General features: G+C 41.2%; 1 protein-coding gene across 1 annotated transcript in view; it reads right to left on the bottom strand.

Moving 5' to 3' along the window:
• Positions 1–4,049: 4,049 nt before the first annotated feature.
• LOC124606418 (mite allergen Der f 3-like) overlaps positions 4,050–27,132 on the bottom strand; it is an 80,384-nt gene continuing 57,301 nt past the window's right edge. Inside the window, exon 4 of the mRNA XM_047138399.1 lies at positions 4,050–4,193. Coding sequence (XP_046994355.1) covers positions 4,050–4,193 — 144 coding nt within the window. The remainder of the gene's footprint in view (positions 4,194–27,132) is intronic.

Here is a 27,132-nt window from a genome sequence, read left to right as displayed (position 1 = left end):
TGATCAAACTGTTTTTGTTTATATCATTTCATGTATAACATGTGTACATGGTATATGTACTTAGTATGTATTTGTAATGAGTAACATTTTATTTTAATAAATGTTTTACATAAAAAAAAATCAGCACGACAGAATGTCAATCCTAAGGGCCCGGGTTCGATACCCGGCTGGGTTGTGTAACGTCTCCTAGCAAAACACATATTATATGTGGTAAAAAAGGAGAAAAGAATAATTGAACGGGATGATTTTAATTGCGTGGACAATGATTGTGTGAACTTTATGTAATAAAGAGAAACCATTATGTGCCATGTTTTATGCTTGTATAGAATTATGTACCGATCTTTTTAAAGATAATATCTGTGTCGGCGAGTACTGAAACCGCCACAGATGATACTTATTAAATATCAAACAAAGATGAGAATATGTCACAATGAGTATAAATAGTAATGACCGAACATTAATTTCTCTGTCGGCTTGTTGGAGTTACGTGAGTAGGGAGAGCCTGCGACGTTATATTGTACGCTTGTGTAGCATTCTTTTGTCAAGAGTGAGAGACGTACGCCATTAGGTACTGATTTGTAAAGGTGTGTAATAATTTAATCTGTCTAAATGTTTGCCGGCCGGGGTGCTCGAGCGGTTCTAGGCGCTACAGTCTGGAACCTCGCGACCGCTACGGTCGCAGGTTCGAATCCTGCCTCGGGCATGGATGTGTGCGATGTCCTTAGGTTAGTTAGGTTTAAGTAGTTCTAAGTTCTAGGGGACTGATGACCTCAGAAGTTAAGTCCCATAGCGCTCAGAGTCATTTGAACCATTTGTCTAAATGTTTTGAATAGAGTTACTTAGTGAAAACTTGCATTATGATTTGTAATAAGCTTGCCTGCAATTTTATCCCATCCTTTTAAGACATTTTCAGCTATTTAAACATTGTTCGTGGTGCAGAGCTGCGCGGCGCATTCAAACTGCATTAATGAAACCAATCATACCGCAAAGAAGCGGACGGGTAATAGTGAACTAAAATTATTTCTTTCAGCTTTCGGAATTGCAGGGCAGAGCAGCAGATTTTATGATGTGTTTTACAGGTGGACGCGGGCTGCTTATTGGTGTTTTATCATCATCATCATCATCGTCATCATCATTTAAGACTGATTATGCCTTTCAGCGTTCAGTCTGGAGCAGTCTTAGGGAGCACGGAACATTCCAGACTATGACTCGCGACTGGGGAATAGACCTAGAACGACGAGGACACCTGCAATGGACGAGGCAATTTCTCGTGCAGTTGACGATAACCCTAATGTCAGCGTCAGAGAAGTTTCTGCTGTACAAGGTAACGTTGATCACGACACTGTATGGAGAGTGCTACGGGAGAACCAGTTGTTTCCGTACCATGAACAGTGTGTGCAGGCACTATCAGCAGCTGATTGGCCTCCACGGGTACACTTCTGCGAATGGTTCATCCAACAATGTGTCAATCCTCATTTCAGTGCAAATGTTCTCTTTACGGATGAGGCTTCATTCCAACGTGATCAAATTGTAAATTTTCACAATCAACATGTGTGGGTTGACGAGGATCCGCACGCAATTGTGCAATCACGTCATCAACACAGATTTTCTGTGAACGTTTGGGAAGGCATTGTTGGTGATGTCTTGATTGGGCCCCATGTTCTTCCACCTACGCTCAATGGAGCACGTTATCATGATTTCATACGGGATACTCTACCTGTGCTGCTAGAACATGTGCCTTTACAAGTACGACACAACATGTGGTTCATGCACGATGGAGCACTTGCACATTTCAGTCGAAGTGTTCGTACGCTTCTCAACAACAGATTTGGTGACCGATGGATTGGTAGAGGCGGACCAATTCCATGGGCTCCACGCTCTCCTGACCTCAACCCTCTTGACTTTCATTTATGGGGGCATTTGAAAGCTCTTGTCTACGCAACCCCGGTACCAAATGTAGAGACTCTTCGTGCTCGTATTGTGGACGGCTGTGATACAATACGCCATTCTCCAGGGCTGCATCAGCGCATCAGGGATTCCATGCGACGGAGGGTGGATGCATGTATCCTCGCTAACGGCGGACATTTTGAACATTTCCTGTATCAAAGTGTTTGAAGTCACGCTGGTACGTTCTGTTGCTGTGTGTTTCCATTCCATGATTAATGTGATTTGAAGAGAAGTAATAAAATGAGCTCTAACATGGAAAGTAAGCGTTTTCAGAAACATGTCCATATAACATCTTTTCTTTATTTGTGTGTGTGAGGAATGTTTCCTGAAACTTTGGCCGTACCTTTTTGTAACACCCTGTATATTTGCTGACTGGCTAGAAAAGCGCAGGTGCCAAGAAGGGTCACGGTTTTTGCAATCGTGACGCGGGAAAAGCGAGGGCGCAAGTAGCGGCCCAGTACGCACGCTGGCAGTGCGTTGGCGCCCACTTTAAGTGTGCAGGCTTTGATTCTCCGTCTATGTCGACAAGGATTCAGCTTCCACAACATCATCCGATGCGACCCCCGTGAACCAATGAACCAATCCCATAGATGATGATATATGGTCGGTTTGGGTACCCGTTAGCTCACCAGGTACAGAGAGTACTCTACTGCATTGGTTCCTTACTTAGCTTGCATTTATCGCGAATGTCTTGCCCAATGTAAAGTCTCGAGCGACTGGAAAAAAAGCGCAGGTGACGCCTGTATATAAGAAGGGTAGAAGGACGGATCCTCAAAATTACAGACCAATATCCTTAACATCGGTTTGTTGCAGGGTTCTCGAACATATTCTCAGTACGAATATAATTAATTTTCATGAGACAGAGAAGTTGCTGTCCATGCATCAGCACGGCTTTAGAAAGCATCGCTCCTGCGAAACGCAACTCGTCTTTTTTTCATATGATATCTTGCGAACCATGGATGAAGGTTATCTGACGGATGCCATATTCCTTGACTTCCACAAAGCGTTTGACTCGGTGCCCCACTGCAGACTGCTAACTAAGGTACAAGCGTATGGGATTGGTTCCCAAATATGTGGGTGGCTCGAAGACTTTTTAAGTAATAGAACCCAGTACGTTGTCCTCGATTGTGAGTGTTCATCGAAGGTGAGGGTATCATCTGGAGTGCCCCAGGGAAGTGTGGTAGGTCCGCTGTTGTTTTCTATCTACATATATGATCTTTTGGATAGGGTGGATAGCAATGTGCGGCTGTTTGCTGATGATGCTGTGGTGTACGGGAAGGTATCGTCGTTGAGTGACTGTAGGAGGATACAAGATGACTTGGACAGGATTTGTGATTGGTGTAAAGAAAAGCAGCTAACACTGAATATAGATAAATGTAAATCAATGCAGATGAATAGGAAAAAGAATCCCGTAATGTTTGACTACTCCATTAGTAGTGTAGCGCTTGACACAGTCACGTCGATTAAATATTTGGGCGTAACATTGCAGAGCGATATGAAGTGGGACAAGCATGTAATGGCAGTTGTGGGGAAGGCGGATAGTCGTCTTCGGTTCATTGTTAGAATTTTGGGAAGATGTGGTTCATCTGTAAAGGAGACCGCTTATAAAACACTAATACGACCTATTCTTGAGTACTGCTCGAGTGTTTGGGATCCCTATCAGGACATAGAAGCTAGATTTGTTACTGGTAGGTTTGATGATCACGCGAGTGTTACGGAAATGCTTCAGGAACTCGGGTGGGAGTTTCTGGATGAAAGGAGGCGTTCTTTTCGTGAATCGCTACTGAGGAAATTTGGAGAACCAGCCTGGACTGGTTTATATCGATAGGAGGTCGGTGGTCATAATGTTCTGCCCGATATGTTTATGCAGACTGTAGCTTCCTTACTACAAAGTCCTCTGCCTACTTTTTTAGTTGTTTTAATAAATTCATCTCTACATGCAGGAAATTTCGAGTTTTATTGTAGCAGGAAAAAGGATGCACAGTATAAACGATTACATCAACAGAGACTTGTAAATTCAGTGAGAAAGCGGGAAGGTTGGGTGAAGAGGCCCACAGAATGCTTTCACGCAAAGTGCTGCGTCACCCAGTGCTGCACTTTTCTCACTGTATGTGCTGCATTATCCAGTCAACATAGGAGGCGACACGCGTGAAGACGGCAGGGAAGTTGCGCCGGGCGCAGCCGTACGAGAACGACGTCAGCCCCACCAGCACGTCGTCGACGAACAGCGGGCCGCCCGAGTCACCCTGTAAACCGAACAGTCTTATCTAGAGCCTGCAAACAAGTGGCAAGACACATAACTGGTTGTGGAGAAAATCAGTGAGCGTCTATACTTCGGAATGCCAAATGCGTTACTTCTCTTCTTTGCTTGTCGATTCAGCTGTTACCAAGCCAGAGTGCGGTACATTACTTAACGGCATGTGGTCCATATCAAGTGTATCTGAATAGATTAAGCAGTTAACACAACGATATCTGTTCGTGGAGTCATATGGGAACAGCTGATCTCATCATTATAAACTGTAATACGTATCTAAACGAATCAACCCCCATAAAAATTTTAAGGTATCACTGGCGGTGGACGACAATAGACAACGTCCCTGAAGTTTTTTCCCCGACATATAAAGTACTAATACGCCCCCCTCCCCTGCCCTCACTCATCAGTTCTTGCACACTATCTTGTAAGTAGCATAAATGTGAGTGTTTGGTCATGGTGATCTGTAGTGTTAAAAGACCTGTTGCTTCTAACTGTTGCGTGCTGAACAGGCAGGCAATGCCCTATAGCGTTAGCCAGGGGACCGTTGGCGGCATCCCAGCGAACAGGTAGCAGTGACTCGGATGGAGCTTTCACGATGGTGTGTGAGGTGGGCTATCGACACTCTGTTGTCTTTGAGAGCTGCTAGATCAGATTAGATTAGATTAGTTTTTCGTTCCATAGATCCGTATTGAGGAGATCCTCGTGGATGTGGAACTTGTCACTTTTTTTAAGCTGAAATAACAATACTAATAGTATGGGTATATACTATGCATGGGGGCTTGATTAAATATAAGATTGATTGAAAATATTTTTTGTTTTAGTATGTCTGATTACGCAAGTCTCGTAATCGGTTGGCCCTGACTAGTACTATTACGCTATCTGACTGCAACAAACAATGTAAGAAAATTTCCGTAAACACAGTTAATTAATTAAGTCCCCAGCAACTATAAAACCTACAAAACCAATGAGCACAAGAGTAACTGTTCTGTATGTGGGAGTGTGACTCAACGCCCACATCTGGCACGGTTCTTTTCCAACAAGACAAGAATTTTTAAATACCTACTATACTGACATGACAAAAGAAATTTAGAAAAACTATAATTACGCAAGAAAATCACAATTACACTCTAATCCAAGAACACAAGCCAGATGCTTTGTTGACTGAACCTGTAGTGACACATTATTTCAGATACACAACTAATAAAAGAACATTGTAAGTTTTACCTTCATATATATTGACGAAATGCACTCATTACAATAACATCTGCTATCTCTCCCATCAAATAACTGCATAAGACATGGAACAACACTCTTTACTACAACATCTTACTCCAACTTCACGACAACCACGAGCTCTGCCCACACACACACACTGCCACGAGCTCTCGACAAACACTGAGCTCCACGAGCTCTCAACAGGCACTGCCCTCTCCGATGTCACAACAAGCACTGACTTCCACGATCTCTTAACACGCACTGTGGAGGCGGCTTAATAGTACTCTTTGGCGCACTCTCTGGCGCAGTGGCACAGTGTAGCCACCTTTCATATGCCCCTCCTCCACAGGCCAGAATTTGATGGTATTTTTGCCAGCATTGGTGGTGAAAATACCACCAAATTCGTCCAGAAAAATACAGACAAAAATAAAAGATAATATTAATACCTAAATATCACATAATTAGTTAAAATTTTGGCTTTGCACTGACCTTTTACTAACCTAATGTATGGAATACAGTAAGCAATACAACTTCTTTTCATACATGTGACTTTACATAATAGTTTACACAATATACAAAAAATCAGTTTATACAAATGTTCACATAAAATGCTTTCAATGATTAGTTTATACAAACAAAACAAAAAAAGACACTAACAGGTGACATCTTTTCAGTAGAAGCAGTTCATCAGTTGCACCCAGTAAAATTTAGCAGGTACACCCAGCAACAAGTCACATTAGTTCAGTAGAAGCAGTTCATCAGTGGCACCCAGCAATGTTGAGTTGGTGCAGACAGCAACAAGTGACATCATTTCAGTAGGAGCAGTCCATCAGTTGCACCCAGCAATGTTGAGAGCAGGTGCAGACACCAACAAGTGACACAATTTCAGTAAAAACAGTCCATCAGTTGCGCCCAGCAACGTTGAGCAGGTGCAGACAGCAAGAAGTGACATTATTTCAGTAGAAGCAGTCCATCAATGACACCCAGCAATGTTGAGTTGGTGCCGACAGCAACCAGTGACTTCATTTCAGTAAAAACAGTTCATCAGTTGCACCCAGCAATGTTGAGCAGGTGCAAACACCAACAAGTGACACCATTTCAGCAAAAACAGTTCATCAATTGCACCCAGCAATGTTGAGCAGGTGCAAACACCAACAAGTGACCATCATTTCAGTAGGAACAGTTCATCAGTTGCACCCAGGAATGTTGAGTAGGTGCAGACAGCAACAAGTGACACCATTTCAGTAGAAGCAGTCCATCAGTTGCACCCAGCAATGTTGAGCAGGTGCAGACACCAACAAGTGACATCATTTCAGTAGAAGCAGTCCATCAGTTGCACCCAGCAATGTTGAGCAGGTGCATACAGCAACAAGTGACATTATTTCAGTAGAAGCAGTCCATCAGAGGCACCCAGCAATGTTGAGCAGGTGCAGACACCAACAAGTGACATCATTTCAGTAGGAGCAGTCCATCAGTTGCACCCAGCAATGTTGAGCAGGTGCAGACAGCAACAAGTGACTTCATTTCAGTAGAAACAGTTCATCAGTTGCACCCAGCAATGTTGAGCAGGTGCAGACACCAACAAGTGACATCATTTCAGTAGGAGCAGTCCATCAGTTGCACCCAGCAATGTTGAGCAGGTGCAGACAGCAACAAGTGACTTCATTTCAGTAGAAACAGTTCATCAGTTGCACCCAGCAATGTTGAGCAGGTGCAGACACCAACAAGTGACATCATTTCAGTAAAAACAGTTCATCAGTTGCACCCAGCAATGTTGAGCAGGTGCAAACAGCAACAAGTGACATTATTTCAGTAGAAACAGTTCATCAGTTGCACCCAGCAATGTTGAGTGCAGGTGCAGACACCAAAAAGTCACATTTCTCAGCAGAAGCAGTTCCACAAAATTCACTAACACTGATCACACTGTTCATCAGAGTTTATGAGCAGAAATTAAACATGTCCTAATGTCACACATCATGTTGAAAAGTGCAGGTAACAGTTCAGAATATTTATCTTCACTAATCAGACAGTTCAGGCATGAACAATAGTTTGAATGCACATACAAATGCTTTTACAGTAAGATACAAATCATAACAAACACACAAATGATATCAGATAATTATCCTATTAACTATTACAATACACAAATACCAGTAAACCTATAATATTTATGGGTGTCAGTGCAAGCCACTATAAACAAATAAAATAATATTTACGAGATAGGTGGGTAGGATTAGGAAAGGAAAACACACAAAACACACTCATTCATCTTTCATCCACATTAAGTACTACTGTGTAATTGAATGGAGTTAACTGTGTAAATGTAATTCTGTCAAAATCTGATGTTCATCATGTGTATCAAGTAGTAGTGGCAGCAATGTATAACAGTCAATAATAGTTAAGTCAACGTCATAGTCATCATGTCAAGACCACTGTTTGCCAAGCCAGATTAAAATGTACTGTTGCCGAACAACTGTCAGTGAGCCAAGATATGCAATTACTTCCTCTCTCAAAAAAAAGTATATACTGCTTAGTGATTTAACAAAGTGTGTGTATAGACTATCTTCCTTCTATTTTAATGTTCTAGTCTGCTATCTTCATCCTCCTTGTTCCATAAGACCAACAACAAAAAATATGCTCCTCACTTACTTTACCTCTTATACACCAAAACTCCAATAATCATCAACTTAATCTCAATACGTCACTAATACTTCTTCACTACGTCGATACATATAACTCTTATCATCAATATCATTTACCTTACCTCTTGTCCACAAAAACTCCAATAATCATCAACTTCATATACTCTCAATACCTATAATAATACGTCGATAAATATAAACCTCAGCACCAATATCATTTCACTTCCATAACAACTCTTTCCTCTAGTCAGTCTCCTCGAACAAGTACAGATAAAATCCTAATGCAACTTCAATTCAGCATCCCATACAATCCGAAGACACAGTGTCCACACACAACCTCTGTGTAATCCATCTGACCCAAATTTTCTACTCATTATAAATTATAAGATACATTTTGGTTCCTTGTCCATCATTAAATAAAAGGAATGCATACCTGACCTCTAACAGACTTAGTTCGAATAACTCTCAGTAATTAAGTACGATTACGGAGTGTGAATAATCATAATGTTTCACAGTGTGTACACCACTTCAAAAATTATGGCAGACAGAAGCAAACATGTGGAGTATTTCTTGTGTCAAGTGTCACTTCCTATTTCAATTGCTCACGAAAATGCAGTGTGATACTGTCAATGGTCTAAACCTAGTATTGGTATGTCATGTCGTTAGCCTCCTTCCTATTAGCATAAATTTATACAGCTTCCATAAAACCTCAGCTCATGTGACTTCTATGACTTTCTTGTACTAATGTCGTTCGTCGAATTATAGCAGTTAATTTTCTTATCTTAAAATGTAAGGCACTGAGCGTAAGCAAAACTTGCAATAGCGAGTAAATATACCAGTAGAGAACACAATGTCAACAAGTGGATGCAGCTCAAATCCTACAACGAGGCTCTGCCAAGTGAACAATCTATAATTAATCCAATAGTGTGACCTAAACTCTATGTTTATACACAGTATATCAGCATTTCTTTACACCAAATTAAAGAGCAGTTATGGCAACAAAACAGAAATGTGTAAATATGTAATCCATACGCATAGCAGTAAACATATATCTTACGTAATAAACAAGTCATTAGCATCATATCATCCTAAGCAAATAAATGTTCATATGTCATCTTAATAAGTAAACATGAAGGCGCAAGCAGATAAATCACAAAGTATAACTTACATACATAATCACAGTCAGCACCATTAATCAGTTGACAATTATAATTTAAATAAATAAGCACAGCAGGCACATAATTAAAAAAATATGACATCAGTGAAAAAGCAGTGCAGCCAAGCGATGCATAATATATACAAATAACAACCCTGTTCATTAATCAATAATTGTCAAAATCAGTAAATGTACGCAAGCACGCCGCTTCACAAGTAAATTCATAGAACATGAAATTAGCACAAAGTATGAATCACGTAATCGCGAGCAGCAAATTACGTCTAAAGTACGTACCTAAGTGGAAATAGGTTACCTGTAAAATGAACTCAATTAATAGTTACCCTTTTTTAGTTAATTAGTTTCTTCTTCGAAATTACATTCTTCCTGAAAATTTCTCGATAGCAGGTCGTCTTAACGTCGGACACGCACAGAATTTACCTGAAGTTCTTAAATACTTTATACAACCGTATCCTGCAAAATACTGAATGTTAATAACAGAATTCATCAAGTCACTATAGCTTTATACTGAATTTAGTCGGAGAAATTAGACTGAGTATTTGTTTACGGCTGTCAGTGCATTCGCACTGAGCGCTCGATCAGCTGTGGGCGCGTGACGTAGGAAGCTATTGTTCGCGGTCAACGACTGCCTTGTGCGGCGCGCAGACTTGACTGTTGCTTTGAGTATATGCCGCCGCCAAAACACAGCGCGGTATCCTTGTACTCTCCGCATGTTTACATCTAGCTGTTGGTTCCTCAAAAGTATGTCATTCCACAAAAATTTTAACGTTTGATATATGATGTATTCCCTTAGAGCGTCGTGATTTAAGAGTTTCTACTTCAAGAGTGTTATCATGAATAATTTTGCGAATTCTGTATGGACCGTTATAAAGCAGAAAAAATTTGCGACACAAGCCTTTTCCTTTATGAGACAAACGGTGAGACTTAATTAATACCTTTTGACCAACTGAAAAAGTTTTTAAACGACCAGGACGTTTCGCTGATTTCTCTCTTCTAGCAGCCGCAGATGCAATATTTTGTAGAGCCAGGTTGACAACTTCAGAATGCCGTAGTTTCCGTGAAGGCGGAAAAGGAACGATTTCAGAAATGCGATTTGTTGGTACTTTATTTTTTAATATCAATAGAGGCGGTAAAGAAGTTGAGTCATTAGGAAGTTCATTCAGAATGTTTTGAAAAATATGAAGGTACTGATCCCAAGTTCTGTGATTCTGATGACAATAAAGACGGCACAATTTATTGATTTCCTTCATCCATCTCTCTGAAGCGTTAGATTGAGGGTGAAAAAGTGAGATGAAAATTGGTTTAATTTTACGACGGTGTAAAGTACGAAGCCAAATTTTAGAGCGAAACTGTGATCCATTATCTGATATAACCTTGTCAACGTGACCGACTTCTTTAAGAAAATGTTTGATAAAAGCATTAGATACTGAACGAGCTGTTGCTTTGCGTAAAGGTGTAAAACACACATATTTTGATGTCAATTCCACTGCTACGAAAATGTCCTCAAAACCGTTAGTAGAACGAACCACTGGACCGAGCAAATCGACTGCAGCCATCTCCTTTAATTTCGCTGGAATGATGGGAAACAACGGTGCTCTGTGAGAAATCGTTGGAGGCTTAGCCATTTGACATAATTTGCATTTGGCAAGAACAGATCGAATACGTTTTTCCATATTACTGAAGTAACAATTTTCTCGTAATTTATGAAAGCATTTTCGGGGACCAAAGTGTGCATAACTGAGATGCGTATACCAAATCAATTTATTGACCCACTCATCAGGAATACAAACTAACCAAACGGAGTTGTCGACCGATTTTCGTTTAAAAAGAATGTCATTGCGAACTAAATAATGCTGTCTAATCGCTACGCTTTCCTTTCTCCTCCACTTCTCCTTAATGTCCTTCCAGATTGGATCCTTATTTTGCTCCTTAGCGATGTCCTGGAGCGAAGACGAAATAAAGTTCTCAAACGCAACACCTTGAATATACATCAAACAATAATTGTTTTCTTTGCAGTCCTCTTCAGCACTTTGTTTCAAACCCATAGGTGCACGTGATAAAGCATCGGCAACAATATTTGAAGAACCCTGTATGTAAACAATACTAAAGTCAAATTCCTGTAGGTACAACGCCCATCGTGACAATCTGCCATGAGTTAATTTTGCCGACATAAGAAATTCCAGAGCTCGATGATCGGTGTAAACCTTAGTATGTCTGCCAAACAAAAATGTGCGAAATTTTGTGAAAGCCCAAACAACAGCCAAAGCTTCAAGTTCCGTAATCGAATAATTCTTTTCGGATTTAGAAAGAACACGACTTCCAAATGCAATCGTCTTCTGTACTACAACGCCGTTTTCTTCTATCTCTTGAAATAAATGTGCACCTAGGCCCTTGTATGATGAGTCCGTTGCCAAACAAAATTCTTTAGATAAATCCGGATGTGAAAGAAGTGGAGCAGCAACTAAAGCATCACGAAGCTGTTCAAATTCTGACTGAGCTTCCTCATCCCAACACCAATTAGATTTCTTTCCAGATAGTTCACATAAACGAGGTGTGGCCAAATCGTCCAATTTAACAAAGCGTCTAAGAAAATTACAGGCACCAAGGAAACTACGAACATCACGTTTTGTGCTAGGAACAGCATAATTACGAATAGCGTCTAATTTCTCTGGATCAGGCAGAATACCTTCTGTAGCAATAATGTGACCGAGAAATTTCACCTGAGAACGACCAAATTCAGATTTTTCCAAGTTCACTATCATGCCAACTTTTGCAAAGATACGTAATAAGGAGTCCAAAATTTTGTTGTGCTCACTCCAAGAACGTTTAGCAATAAGAATGTCGTCAACATAAGAAGTAATATTGTCACGAAGATAAACAGGTAAAATTTCATTTAAGCTACGAATGAATGCTGCTGAAGATACAGTAAGTCCAAACGGTAATTTCCGAAATTGGTAACAGTTACCAAAAGCTAAAAAGGCAGTATATTTTCTACAATCAGGGTGGAGTTCTATTTGCCAAAAACTTGCGCGCATGTCAATCGTGGACAAAACTTTAATTCCATGGAAATGTTGAAGAAGTTCATCTAAATTTTGTGGGCGGTCAGTTTCAGGAATAATGATATTGTTTATCTGTCTGGAATCCAGAACCAGACGAATTGATCCATCCTTTTTAAGAACAACGTGTAATGGGCTAGTATAAGGACTGACTGCAGGCTCAATAATGCCCTGATCTAACATGTACTGAAGTTCATTCTTAACCTTGTCTCTGTAAGCCAAAGGAATAGCGTACGTTTTTCCGCGAAATGGTGTGTGTTCTTTTACTTTAAATAAATATTGTAAGCCTTGTATAGTTCCTGTGTGATGACTAAACACTGTAGCATGTGAAGTTAAAATGTGGTGCAGCTCTTCTCTTGCAACGTCATCTGGCACTTCAGCTTTCTTAACCTTTTCGTTAATTAATTCTTCGCTATTAATTATATCATCCATCGCGTCTCTGTATCTGTTGTCATTATCATGAATAAACACATTGTCGTCATAATGCTCAACGAAAACATCAGAAGTAAGAAACCTTAAACATTTTGCATCTGGTTCAGATCTTGTTAAACACTCGAAAAATTTCAAACATTTCGGCATTCCGGCAACAGTCAAATTCACACTTCCTTCTTTAAAGTTCAAAATTGCCTTATGTGCGTTAAGAAACTCCATACCTAATATAATTTGGGTACTGAGTAATGGAACAATAATAAAATTAGCAGAAAATTCGTATCCTTGACAAATGAAATTTAAATTGGTCTGTTGTTTGACCTCCACACTTTTTCCAGAAATCGCTCCTCGAATTGTAGTTTTAGAAATAGGTAACACAGGACAGGCAATAGTTCTTTCACATATACGAAAAACTGATTCACTAATGACATTCAATGGGCTCCCAGAATCTAAAACTGCAGTGAACTTATTCTTACCCACACATACTTCAATAACAGGATGTAAAAATGCGTCTACATTATTTTCCTTTTCATCTAACAAAATGTCTCTCATGTCTTCCAGGCGTACGTAATGTAAAGTCGTAGTGTCATAACTTTCTGAACCGTCTATATTGCTGCCATAAGCCGAAGCTGCAAGTCATTGTCGATTGTTTGCGTCACGTCTTTGAGTATTCGCGTCATTTCGCGGATCCATTTCTACGATTTGCACTTGTCTCTCTGAAATTCTGTCACGTGGAGGATGCCAATTAGGTCCCTCCTGTCTGTTAGATACAAATTCTTGGTTGTGTCTGTTATTAAAATTTCTGTTTTCCTGTCTGTCTGCATAACTACTTCTTGTGTAATTTCGACTGTCATTTCTGAAATTATTGTTGTATCTACTACCCTGATTATTTCTGTAGTAAGAATTTCTATTACTGTATGAATGATTTCTGTCCTGATGATACCGATTACTGTTTCCGTATGATTGATCATTCCGGTACGAATTACCGCTATTGTCTGTGTAATTTCTGTTAGAACGTCTGTTATTGTCATAGGGCTGGTATCTATTGTCGTGTCTGTTACGTCTGTCATTCTCAAAATTACCCATATAACGCCCGTTCCGATCACTGTCCCTTTTATCTGAAAATCTATCATAATTACTGTTACTGAAAAAATTACAGGTAGTCCCGTCGTCATTGTCGTACTCGAGTTCTTGTAGCAAAGTCTTAAAAGTCTCAATGTCGTCTTTACATCTTCCGGCTAAAGCAATTTGTCTTATGGATTGTGGCAGCTTAGTTAAACAAATGCGAATTAATTCAGTCGGGCTATAAGGGTTGGACAAGAACTGATTCTTTCGAATCATGTCTTCAAAGTACTCTGCCGGCGTGCGGAACTCAGACTGTTTAAAATTACGCTGCATAATAAGACTGTGTTTGACTCTGTCTTGCGTGTTTTCGGACCAATATGCCGATAGAAATGCATGATAAAAATCATTTAGATTATTACAATCTCTAATGAGTGCGCGCATCCGCGTCGCCGGTTCGTTTTCTAAATATCCACACATAAATTCCAGTTTGTGACTTAGTGGCCAATTTGGTGGAAGTGCGTACATAAATTGATCTAGCCATGCACATGGATGTATGTCATTCTTAGAATTGCGGAAGATCTTAAATTTCCGGACAGTCAAAAAGTGTTTATAGTCAAAGTTTTCGCCTCGTGGCGACAAAGACCTACCGCGTCTGTCCCAGTCCGAATGTCGATTATTGTAAAGTTCGCGCGCCTGGCGCTCTCTTGTTGCATCCCGTAAATGAAACAAATTATTTTCTTCAAACCCCTCTGCTACCTGTGATTCTAAATTTCTTCTGCTATCCTTTCCTACAATTTCACCTTCGATCTGCTTGACTTGCTTCCGTAATGCCTCAAATTCCCTTTTCACGCGTTCATTAAATTTTCCCTGATTCTCAACATGCTTATTTATGTTCTGATACTCTTCGGTTTCTGCAAATGGTAATGGAGCTGTATCATCCGAATCTCTGTCCCCATGTAAACTAAGATTTGTCAGTTTATCTGAAATTTCCTCAACTCTTTCCGATAAGTCACCTATTTTTTCTTTCTGTTTATTTACGTCTTCCGTAAGTGTCGCGACTCGGGTTTCAGTACTGACACATTTGGTAGTTAACTGTTCATATTGTTGTGTTAGGTTATTTAATCTGTCATTTGGCACGGATTCCTCGATTCTTTCAAATATTTCTTCCTTGTCTTGTGCACGTTGTAAATTTAACTCTGAAAATTTCTGTACTATCACGCGATCTCTTTCTTCCTGTTCTCTATCCTGTTCCCTTTGTCTGATTTCTACTGCAATTAATCTATTATTGTGAGATTTCAGAATCGGTTGTACTTCTTCCCTGATTTCTTTCTTTAATTCATCTTTCATATTTTTGAAACATGTCCCTATTCGTGAATCTATCCGTGTTTCCAAAGTTCCCATCTCTGTTTTAAATTCAGATCCTAACCGTGTTTCCATTGTTCCCATATCAGTTTTAATTTCAGATCGCAAAGTTCCCATCTGTGTTTCCATTGTTCCCATTTGTGATCCCAGTGAGTCTAACTTTGTTCCCATTGTTCCCATTTGTGATCCCAGATTTAATATTACACTCATCAACTGCTCCATATTAAATTGTTCAGAATTCTTTTCGCCCCTAACATCTCCCGCAAAACTAACTTCCTTCGTCACAGCTGTAAGGCTATCTGTGTCCGATACTATTTCAGAATCTTCTGTCGTTAATCTCAGATTCTGTGAATTTTCTGATTGAGAAAAATTTTGAAATGGTTCCGGACTGTCTTCCCGACTTATTACATTGTTTTCCACTTCATTATCCATCATGCTGTTTTCCTCTGTTGGCGAGTTCGCCATGTCAACAATTTCGTTATTCTGACTATTCATCAATTTTGCCTGTTTCATCGACCGCGTAATCATTTACAAAACATAAAAAAAAATTCGTCACTGTTCGAAAATCACACAATGCCTCCTTATCTCCAACAATACCATTCACATGCAATGTCTCCCTCAAACACGATCAATCGAACAATTGAAATAATTGCACAAAATTGTCAAATGCGTATACAAGGCAATAAAAATTAAATTTTGAAAAATACCATTAGAAGAATGCCAATTACCAAATCTACACATGCAAAATAGACTACAATTACTATACTACAAATTACTACAACAGTACTACCATCTACTAATTTTACAATCAGAAGAATCCAAGGGACAATCCGAAGCAGCGGTCGCCACGTGCATGGGGGCTTGATTAAATATAAGATTGATTGAAAATATTTTTTGTTTTAGTATGTCTGATTACGCAAGTCTCGTAATCGGTTGGCCCTGGCTAGTACTATTACGCTATCTGACTGCAACAAACAATGTAAGAAAATTTCCGTAAACACAGTTAATTAATTAAGTCCCCAGCAACTATAAAACCTACAAAACCAATGAGCACAAGAGTAACTGTTCTGTATGTGGGAGTGTGACTCAACGCCCACATCTGGCACGGTTCTTTTCCAACAAGACAAGAATTTTTAAATACCTACTATACTGACGTGACAAAAGAAATTTAGAAAAACTATAATTACGCAAGAAAATCACAATTACACTCTAATCCAAGAACACAAGCCAGATGCTTTGTTGACTGAACCTGTAGTGACACATTATTTCAGATACACAACTAATAAAAGAACATTGTAAGTTTTACCTTCATATATATTGACGAAATGCACTCATTACAATAACATCTGCTATCTCTCCCATCAAATAACTGCATAAGACATGGAACAACACTCTTTACTACAACATCTTACTCCAACTTCACGACAACCACGAGCTCTGCCCACACACACACACTGCCACGAGCTCTCGACAAACACTGAGCTCCACGAGCTCTCAACAGGCACTGCCCTCTCCGATGTCACAACAAGCACTGACTTCCACGATCTCTTAACACGCACTGTGGAGGCGGCTTAATAGTACTCTTTGGCGCACTCTCTGGCGCAGTGGCACAGTGTAGCCACCTTTCAACTATACATCATTTTTTAAGCTGAAATAACAATACTAATAGTATGAGTGTATACAATACATCAATTGTTTCTATTAAAAAATTCGTCACTGGAGTAGAAGGAGTTGGCCACTAGTAAGTTTTTCAGGCTTCGTTTAAACTGATCTTTATTTGTAGCTAAATTTTTTATGTTTGCTGGCAAATTATTGAAGATGAGTGTTCCTGATTAGTGGACCCTTTTTGAACTAAAGTAAGTGCTTTTAAGTCCTTGTGCAGATCATTTTTGTTCCTGGTATTGTATGTATGAACTGAGCTGTTTGTTGGAAAAAGAAATATATTATTTAGGACAAATTTCATTAAGGAGTAAATATACTGAGAGGCAGTAGTTAGTACACCCAGTTCTTTGAAGAGGTTTCTACAGGACGTCCGTGAATTTACTCCACAAATAATACGTATTACACGCTTTTGGACTCTGAAAACTTTTGTTTGACTTGAAGAGTTACCCCAAAATATTATACCATATGACATTATGGAATGAAAGTAGGCAAAGTATGCAAGCTTTTTCATTTTTATGTCGCCTATGTCTGCTAACACTCGAATTGCAAATACAGATTTGTTAAGGCGTTTCTGCAGTTCTGTGGTGTGCTCCTCCCAACTGAATTTATTATCAAGTTGTAATCCCAGGAATTTAAGACTGCCAACCTCTTCTATCTGCTCTTCTTCACACTTTATGCATATGCTGGGTGGAAACCTCTTACAGGTTCTGAATTGCATATAGAATTGCATATAGTGTCAGTAGTTATACTTTCTTTTGTTTTTGGTTGACGTCCTTTGAAGAATTGTGTAGTTAGGGATCGTTGAATACTTCCATTAGCTTCCGGCTGTTGTTGTTTTCAAGGTCAATGATATTGTGCCTGTGTTAGCTGCTGTTATTGGACTATGGGCAGGGATGAAGAATTTATTGCTCTTGGTGATATGTTGTTGTGCCTATGTATTTTTGCTTGAGGGGAATTCGTTTGGCATCTGTTACACTGTGGTTAGCGTTGCTGTAGTTTTTATGTAAATATTCATGTGGTTTAATTTCGGTGTCAATTAGCCTGGGACCTGTTAAGTCTGGAGCGCTGATGATATGTCGTTATCATTTCACCGTGTATAAGTCTGTCGGTGTTAGTAATATTCACGAGGACCAGATTACATCCCTGTATAAGCATATCTGTCGAAGGGGTTTGCTTTTTGCTGCAAGTATCTCCTTAAACTGGGTGTTAATAAATAGAAATAGCGAGACATTGCTTGTGATTAGATTGCAGTGCATTCAGAATTGAGAGGGATTAGTTAACCAATTTTTTCTAATATACCGATAGCTATTGGTGCTCATATTTATCGTTTTATCACTAAGTTTGAGCAATTTTAAAGGCCATCAATGTTGCGATGTACAAACTGATATATATTTTCTACTAACACACAAATTCTGAGGCAGTTGCTACCTTCGCCTTACACGTCAAATTACGGTTATATCTTTTATTGGTTGCTGATTTTAAGTACTTAGTCACACGCAATGATGATGGTTAACATTCACAACAATCCTCACTGCGGTCCATGGTTGTTGTTGACCGACGCGGTTGACGCGAAACACGCAATTCGGCACTTGTCACTTTTGGTTTCATATCACTCGCGAATCGGTATCGATGACGGTCAACCCCACGACGATCAGGGGGACGCGCTAATTTGTCATACTCCGGTCAACTTACCGTTTACTACTCACTCGACCACCATTCTTGGCCGTCTCTCCAGTACCACTTCTCACTCGACAGTCGTCTCACTGCCTCCTGCAGCACTCGACAATCGACTCCTGTCTGCTATCGATCTGGGCGTCGGATACTAGCATCTATGTTAGTGGGATCACGGATCCCTTACAACTGCTAAGGTCATCCGTCCCTAAGCTTACACACTACTTAACATAAATTATCCTAAGGACAAACACCCACATCCATGCCCGAGGGAGGACTCGAACCTCCGCCGGGACCAGCCATACAGTCCAAGACTGCACCGCCCTAGATCGCTCGGCTAATCCCGCGCGGCGGTTATACTTCATTGTATATGAAGTTGACCAGAGTCCGCATTTCTAAGTATGAGAGCAGAAATTTGTGTATGCCTTAATTGCTCTAGTTGGTTATTGGTTCTGGTTCCTGAGTCAGATGTTGTAACCGTAGGTCGTTTAAGTATCATGGAAGGTTCCTGACTCAGGTGTCGTAGCCATAGGTCGTTTAAGTATCACGGAAGGGATAGCCACAGCCCCCCACTACAGTACTGATCATGGGACCTAGAAGAGTTTCAGCTGATACGTCGTAGATTGTGGTTACTGGATTATGCCTTGATGCTACAACCGAAATCGGCAGTTATTGTTGTAGCCGATTTTTATTGTGTAGTTCGTCGAATTAGTCAAATCCAGAAGACTGAACCAAGATTGATTCGTGACCCTAAATATGTACGCAAGATGGAGTCGATGTGTGATGTTACAATTAGAGTGGCTACATCTTTGGGAAATGTCTTGGAGTTGTTGTAGCAGCTGAAGGAGGCTGGATCGAATCCGCTGGTAGCGTTGTTCAAGGAGGAATAAGAGATAGAATCTGCACTTCCTATCATATATAAGGCAATCGAAGAGATTGATATTTTGTGGGATGTTCCATCTGCAGGTCAAGTTTGGAAGTATGATGCCAAGTTGGAACTTCACAGAAATCGAATTAAGGATTTGATGTTTGTGACCAGCACTACATCTAAGAGATCAGAGTTGGTGTAATTGCAAGAGAGGTGCTTTATGTTGGCATTGGGTTGGCCCAAGAGAAAAGGAAGTTTTGGTAGATAAAATAGTAGGGAGTACTGTGATTGATTACTTTAGAAAGTTGCCAAATCCACTTCAAGATTTTTTTTTATTATTATTATTTTTTTTTTTATTTTTTTTTTTTACAGGAAGCAGGTGGGTTTCCACTCAGTTCTGTTCCACAAGCAGTTAAGTTTCAATAGTTTTGGGTGAACTGGAAGAGAAGAATTGTTTCAAGTAGTAGCCGCAAAGGTTAATGGCCACTTCTTGGGGAAGGTGTAAGACGCCACTAGCCAGGGAGAAAACATGTACGAATTTCATAAGAGGATATGGAAGGAATCCATACTACATGGAGCCATGCAGGATCTCATTGATTTTCATTACGGTGCAAGAGTTAGGTCTTCAAGAGCAGTTTGCCTGCTTTGTAGATAGAGTTAAATGGTGTGCGAGGTCGTACCAAGAATTTAATTAGTTGGAAGTTGCACCACCTATCCCAGACGTTACGCGGCTGGAGCAGCGACAGAGAGCGGTGTTTTGTAAAGAACTCTACGCTTTTCTTACCTTGAATGATATGGTTTGTCACATGCAGGGGGTTGCTTTTATCGATTGGCGAGGAAAGGAGGGGGGAACAACGGAAGTCAAATCCACGTGAGAATAGCATTTATACAGTGCAAGATAACTTGTGGTGTTTTGCCTATAGTGGTACTGGTCATCTAGTTTGGAGCTGTGTTGCAGGTCAAGGTATGGGATTTGTTTTTTCCTTTATTGAGATTCGATTCCCCCCGAAGGGGGGAGGCTGGCAGCAGCTTAGTACGTGGTTCTTTAGCCTACAGAATTTGTTGTAAAAAATGAAGGTAATAAATAATAAAAGCAGGCGATAAAATCAGTGACTGAAATGGTAAAATGGTGGAAAACTGTGGAACTTAAAACATAAAACAAAGGGTTGGCGATGCCAATAAAATACACAGGAAGCAGACATGTCAAATAATAGACAGACAATTAAAAAATACAGCTACAGTCTGGTTTCTGTTCGCAAGAGATATAAAAATCACGCCCAGCGACAGCATGATTTCTGTTGGCAACACTTTGCAAAAGACACACAAACACTGAACACTCACTTGAACACTGCATTAAAAAAGTTGCCACAAATGTGACAAACCACAGCTGAGGGCAGATGGGGGGAACCTGGACAGATGATGGGAAAGAAAAGGGTGACGGAGAGGAAAAACGAAGTGGTGGGGGGGAGGGAGGGAAGGAGCTGGCAAAGGATGAGGACTCATAAGATGGGGAGGGGGGGTGGCTGGGCAGACTCAATAGGGAGTGGGGAAAGGCAGAGGAGGGGAATCCAAAGGGATTCGAGGGGGGTGGGAGACGGGAGGCAGATAGAGGGGAGATGGGGAAAAACAGGATGGAAGGGGGGGGGGGAAGATGGACCCTGCGGAAAGGACAGAGGAAAGGAGGGGGAGGTGAGGATCACAGTTGATAGGAGGGATAAATGGAGGGAGAGAGGGCATCATCTGGGAGGGGGAGTTGACGGAAGCCGCCTTGGGAAAGGAGTTGAAGGGTGTAGAGGTGGAGGGCAGGGGGGACACAACAGTGAAGATGCAGCAGAGGGCAGGGGTTGGGTCAAGGTATGGGAGTCGAACAATCATATTCGAAAGACTCATCCCATGTCGTGGCTGCAGGAGAAGTGCAATTGGGCCAATTTCAACCATTAAGCGGAGACAGCTTCCAGCTTTCATATATATGCTGTTACTGTTACTACAACTAGTACTTTAAGGAATTCAACATAGCGGCTTCAGCTCAGCGTCCATTACAATTTGTCACAATTGTATACAGATGCTGCAGAAGGCAGCACAGTCTACAGTTTTGTATATAACACTAACAGATGGCGCCAGAGTCTCTCCCCCTCAGCCCAGTCTCTCTCGAGCGGGAAGACAAGCTGCACTGGTCGACAGATCTTCATGCCGTCTGGCTGCTAGGGAAAATGCATCTTATTTGATTGTCTCAGTCGTACCACATATTTTCCACTACTGTTTTCTCCCACAAGAACCATGGTTTGGTATCCTCCCCGAAGTAGAACGATTTCTCCCTCTGTTGGTTTTCTTCTTGAGTGATAACCCTTCACCCTCTTAGCAACAGGAGGTATTAATTTTCCCACCTACGCCAAATGTCCTCGTTGACATTTTGTGTTATTCGAAAATCCTTGGCAAGATCCCTCCTGGTTGTTGGTTCTGGTACACATGGAATTGTTATTAGTTTGACACCCTTTAGGAAGTGAGCTGGCATCAATGCTGTATCATTCTCTCCTTGTGTGAAGGGCCGTGAGTTTGTTGTGGCTTCTGTTTCAATCAAAATGGTGTTTAGACGTTCTGCATCCAGCTGAGAGCGACCAAGCACCTCTCCCATGCAACGCTGAGAGCGGCTATCATGCGTAACCACTAGCCTCCCAACCAAGTTCCATGGTAGGCACAGTAGTAATGTACGAATGTCCACATGGTGGACAGTTATGAAGAACTCAGGCAGCTTTGTGTTTGCTGCATGGATTATTGTAACACTGTCTGAGTAAACAGTGAGTGGTAGGCTTCTGCGTCCTTTAAAGCGTCCCATGGCCATCGTAAGTCTATCGGTGGACTTATCAGTGATAAGTTCAAAGTGAATTGCACATGTTATGCCGCATGTGGGACCATGTACGACTTCTTGATTTGGTGGCCAATTTTGTCCTACAATGCTCCAACAAAATCAATTTCTGTTGCTGCAAATGGTCTTACTGCTTGAACTCCGTCTAGTGCTAGTGGAGCCTCCATTTCTTCATATTGACGACTGTGTATTATCTTGCAGGGCAGACAAGAGTGAGTAACTCTCTGAGCAGCTTGTCATCCTCAGGAAATCCAAAATTCTTCAAGTAGGTCTCCTAATATGATGTGTACGCCAAGATGCTACAGTCTTACATGCATATATTTTATGAGAAGCTACATGAAATGATTACTTCCATCCAGTATAGCTGGAAACTGCAACAAATTGGAGCCTACCATGACCCGAATCATGCAGTCCAGCATGAAAAGATTATATCGAGTTATCTTTGATGCTTTGGGTAATTGTTCTCCTCTACTCAATCAGAGAGTTCGGTAGTGAATAGCTCCTCTTGAGCTCTTCTGATCGACTGTGTACAGGCATTGTGTAACACCAGAGCATCAAACTACGGTAATTATAGTCTTGTTCCCCGTACTCTCAATAAATCTAAATACAAAGGCAGTTATGAGAAGTATTGGTAAGCAGGAACTAAAGTTTGCAATGTTGAGTAGGTTTTCGGTGACGGTGAGCAGAATGATATTTTGGCTCCTGGCATAAATGTAAGTGGATCTGGGATGTCCAGTGGCCGTAACTGCCTGACTTCTGAAAGCCGTGGACCACACCACCAGATGTCAAGTGTTAGTAGCAGGTTTGGTTCCAATCCCCATCTGAGATGATATGCCGGATTTTGACTTCCAAGACAGTGCCTCGATTGACTGGGTGTTGTGTACATCGATATGTCTGTCAGTCAATTGCAAAGGAAGGTTTTCCATATGTTTAGATCATTTCGTATTCTCTCCAAGGTGACTGTTGACTCCACAAAGTAGCCTTGTTGCCCTTTTCTTGGCAAAAGTAACGAAGGAGTCGTGAGCCAAGCAATGCGGAAAGCAATTTCAACGAAGGTAATGTTACTTTTTAGATTGGTGCCAACCTGTTCTTGCTGGAAACAATATATGCTATGTATTCGACTTCAGCAGTTGTCTGTAATATAGAACAAAACCACAGGCTCTTCCAGATGCATCACAGAACACATACACCTCTGCAGAGTCACTTGTGTCTATCATAACTACCCATCTGGGAATGTGTAGCGATGATAAGTGATGAAGCTTTGAGACCCAAGAATGCCTACCGAGGCTGGCAAGATGAGGACATACAGAAAACGGAGAGGTTATCAGGAGTCAGTGAGTGTCTGGCCTTAAGTGGTAGGCAGCTACAAGTGAAAGCCGAGAGTGACACTAACAGCTGCATATGGCCAAAGCTAAGGGTTGTTCGGAACTACCAATACTCTGAAGATAACTAACACTCTAATAACTTAAAATGAGGCGAGAAAAATTGATGGAGTAAGCTTAAGGATTATATGGGAGTCCAAGAAATGCAGTCTTATGTACACAAGCACCAACTTCATGACAAGTATAACTAGACTCTATGCCATAAATGTTTACATACTATAAATGTCAAACATGGCTGTCTTACAAGATAGGCATAATATCAGATAATGACACTGCACAGTATTCATTATAACGAGTAGCAATGCAGATTATATTATTATTAAATACGCCATGATTATAAGTTTCTATATTAAGTATGTCATACCAGAAAGTACTCTACACTTATGAATGAAGCAGTACAGTTATTAGTATATCAAAGTAATTTAACATGTTAGCCTTGTCGACGGTATGTTATTGAAAGTGCGATAAAAGCACGTTCTTGTCTCTGCAAATCATACCTCTGCGTATAAAAAAGAATAATAATCAGTGTCAGGAGACAAAAGATTTCCTGAGGATGACAAGCTGCTCAGAGAGTTATTCACTCTTGTCTGCCCTGCAAGATAATACACAGTCGTCAATATGAAGAAATGGAGGCTCCACTACCACTAGACTGAGTTCAAACAGTACCGTTCGCAGCAACAGAAGCTGATTTTGTTGGAGCATTGTAGGACAAAATTGGCCACCAAATCAAGAAGTCGTACATGGTCTCACATGCGTCATAACAAGTGCAATTCACGTTGAACTTATCACTGATCTGTCCACCGATATACTTATGATGTCCACGCAATGCTTTAAAGGACACAGAAGCCTACCACTCATTGTTTACTCAGACAATGTTACAATATTCCATGCAGCAAACACAAAGCTCCCTGAGTTCTTCAAAACTGTCCACCATGTGGAAATTCGTATATTACTACTGTGCCTTCCATGGAATCACCTGGGAGTACACACCACCACAGGCGCCTTGATTGGGAGCCTGATGGGCACGCATGATAGGCTCTGTCAGAGTTGCATGAGAGAGGTGCTTGGTCGCTCTCAGCTGGATGCAGAACGTCTAAACACCATTTTGATTGAAACAGAAGCCACAACAAACTCGCAGCCCTTCACTCAAGGAGAGAATGATACAGCATTGATGCCAGCTCACTTCCTAAAGGGTGTCAAACTAGTAACCATTCCATGTGTACCAGAACCAACAACCAGAAGGGATCTTGCCAAGGATTTTCGAATAACACAAAATGTCAACGAGGACATTTGGCGTAGGTGGGAAAATTAATACCTCCTGTTGCTAAGAGGGTGAAGGGTTATCACTCAAGAAGAAAACCAACAGAGGGAGAAATCGTTCTACTTCAGGGAGGATACCAAACCATGTTTCTTGTGGGAGAAAACAGTAGTGGAAAATATGTGGTACGACTGAGACAGTCAAATAAGATGCATTATTCCCTAGCAGCCAGACGGCATGAAGGTCTGTCGACCAGTGCAGCTTGTCTTCCCACTCGAGAGAGACTAGGCTGAGGGGGATGTTGGGGAGTAAAGGACTCTTGCGCCATCTGTTAGTGTTATATACAAAACTGTAGACTGTACTGCCGTCTGCAGCATCTGTATACAATTGTGACAAATTGTAACGGGCACTGAGCTGAAGTCGCTATGTTGAATTCCTTAAAATACTAGTTGTAGCAACAGTAACAGCATATATATGGAAGCTGTCTCCACGTAATGGTTGAAATTGATCCAAGTGCACTTCTCCTGCAGCCACGACATGGGATGAGTCTTTCAAATATCATTGGTCCACTCCCATACCTTGACCCAACCCCCACCCTCGGCTGCGCCTTCACTGTTGCACTTCCATACCTTGACCAAACCCCCGCCCTCAGCTGCACCTTCACTGTTGTGTCCCCCCTACCCTCCACCTCTACACCCTTCATCTCCTTTCCCAAGGTGGCTTCCGTCAACTCCCCCTCCCAGATGATGCCCTCTCTCCCTCCATTTATCCCTCCTATCAGCTCTGATCCTCACCTCTCCCTCCATTCCTCTATCCTTTACCCAGGCTCCCTCTTCCCCCCCTTTCCATCCTCTTTTCTCCCACCTCCCCTCTATCTGCCTCCCTTCTCCCCCCTCCTGTGAGTCCTTTTGCATTCCCCTCCTCTGCCCTTCCCCATTCCCTCTCACATCTGCCTAGCCCCCCCCCCTTTTATGGGTCCTCGTCCCTGCGTTGGCACCTTCCCCCCTCCCCCCACTTCGTTTTTCCTCTCCTTCACCCTGTTATTTCTCATCATCTGTCCAGGTTCCCCCCATTTGCTCTCAGCTGTGGTGTGTCATATTTGTGCCAACTTTTAGTGCAGTGTTCAAGTGAGTGTTCAGTGTTTGTGTGTCTTTTCCAAAGTGTTTCCAACAGAAATAATGCTGTCACTGGGTGTGATTTTTATATCTCTTGGGAACAGAAACCAGACTGTCGCCGTATTTTTTAATTGCCTGTCTATTATTTTACATGTCTGCTTCCTGTATATTTTATTGGCATCGCCAACCCTTTGTTTTATGTTTTAAGCTCCACAATTTTCCGCCATTTTACCATTTCAGTCACTGATTTTATCGCCTGCTTTTATTATTTATTACCTTCATTTTTTACAACAAATTCTGTAGGCTGAAGAGCCGCGTACCAAGCTGCTGCGTCTCCCCCCTTCGGGGGGAATCGAATCTCAATAAAGGAAAAAAAAATCCCATACCTTTACCTGCAGGACAGCTCCAAACTAGATGACCAGTACCACTATAGGCAAAACACCACAAGTTATCTTGCACTGTAAAAATGCTATTCCCACGTGGATTTGACTTCCGTTGTCCCCCCCCTTTTTCCCTCGCCAATCTATATTGAGTCCTTGCGATTAAGTGTTGTTCACTGTGTTGGCTGCCACACTTATTGTGCAGTGTGAACGGACAGAGTTATAGTTAAACGTTTGCGAGCAAAAATTTTGAGTGACATCGCGGTGGACTGGTTATCTGACCGGTGTACCACGCCAATAGTTAGACTAGGGGCGAATAGGAGTCCTTGACTTCATCAATGCGTAGGGAGAGTTTGATTGGCGAAGGTCAATCCAGATAGAACGAGAGTTATCTTATTTGTCAGCAGCGAGTGGCGCAGACAGCAGTCATCGCAGCTTACGGTAGTGTGCGCTACAGCTCTTGCGAGCCCCATATTTCCTCTACAACACTACACTTCACTGCATTTCACACGCGACAGCCTCGACCGTACCTAGCAACATTATAACGGATAATTATTCAAGTTGAGTAGGCGTGGCTCTCAGCCATTCTGCCAAGTCAATAATAATCTTAAAATTTGTATAGAAATTTCATTAGTGAATCCTATCCTTAAGATGTAACTTCACATCCCGAAAATAACTCGGAAATAACTTGCTCAGTTCATAACTAAAAGTGCCATTGTGATTTATCAGAATTTTTGCAAACAAAATAATAATTTTCGTTAGTTTCATGTTTTTCTTACACTAACTAGC

The sequence above is a fragment of the Schistocerca americana genome, chromosome 3 (assembly GCF_021461395.2).
Source record: "Schistocerca americana isolate TAMUIC-IGC-003095 chromosome 3, iqSchAmer2.1, whole genome shotgun sequence".
Classification (NCBI taxonomy): Eukaryota; Metazoa; Arthropoda; class Insecta; order Orthoptera; family Acrididae; genus Schistocerca; species Schistocerca americana.
Note: the sequence above shows the minus strand (reverse complement) of the source record. Positions and strands in the feature narration are given on the sequence as shown.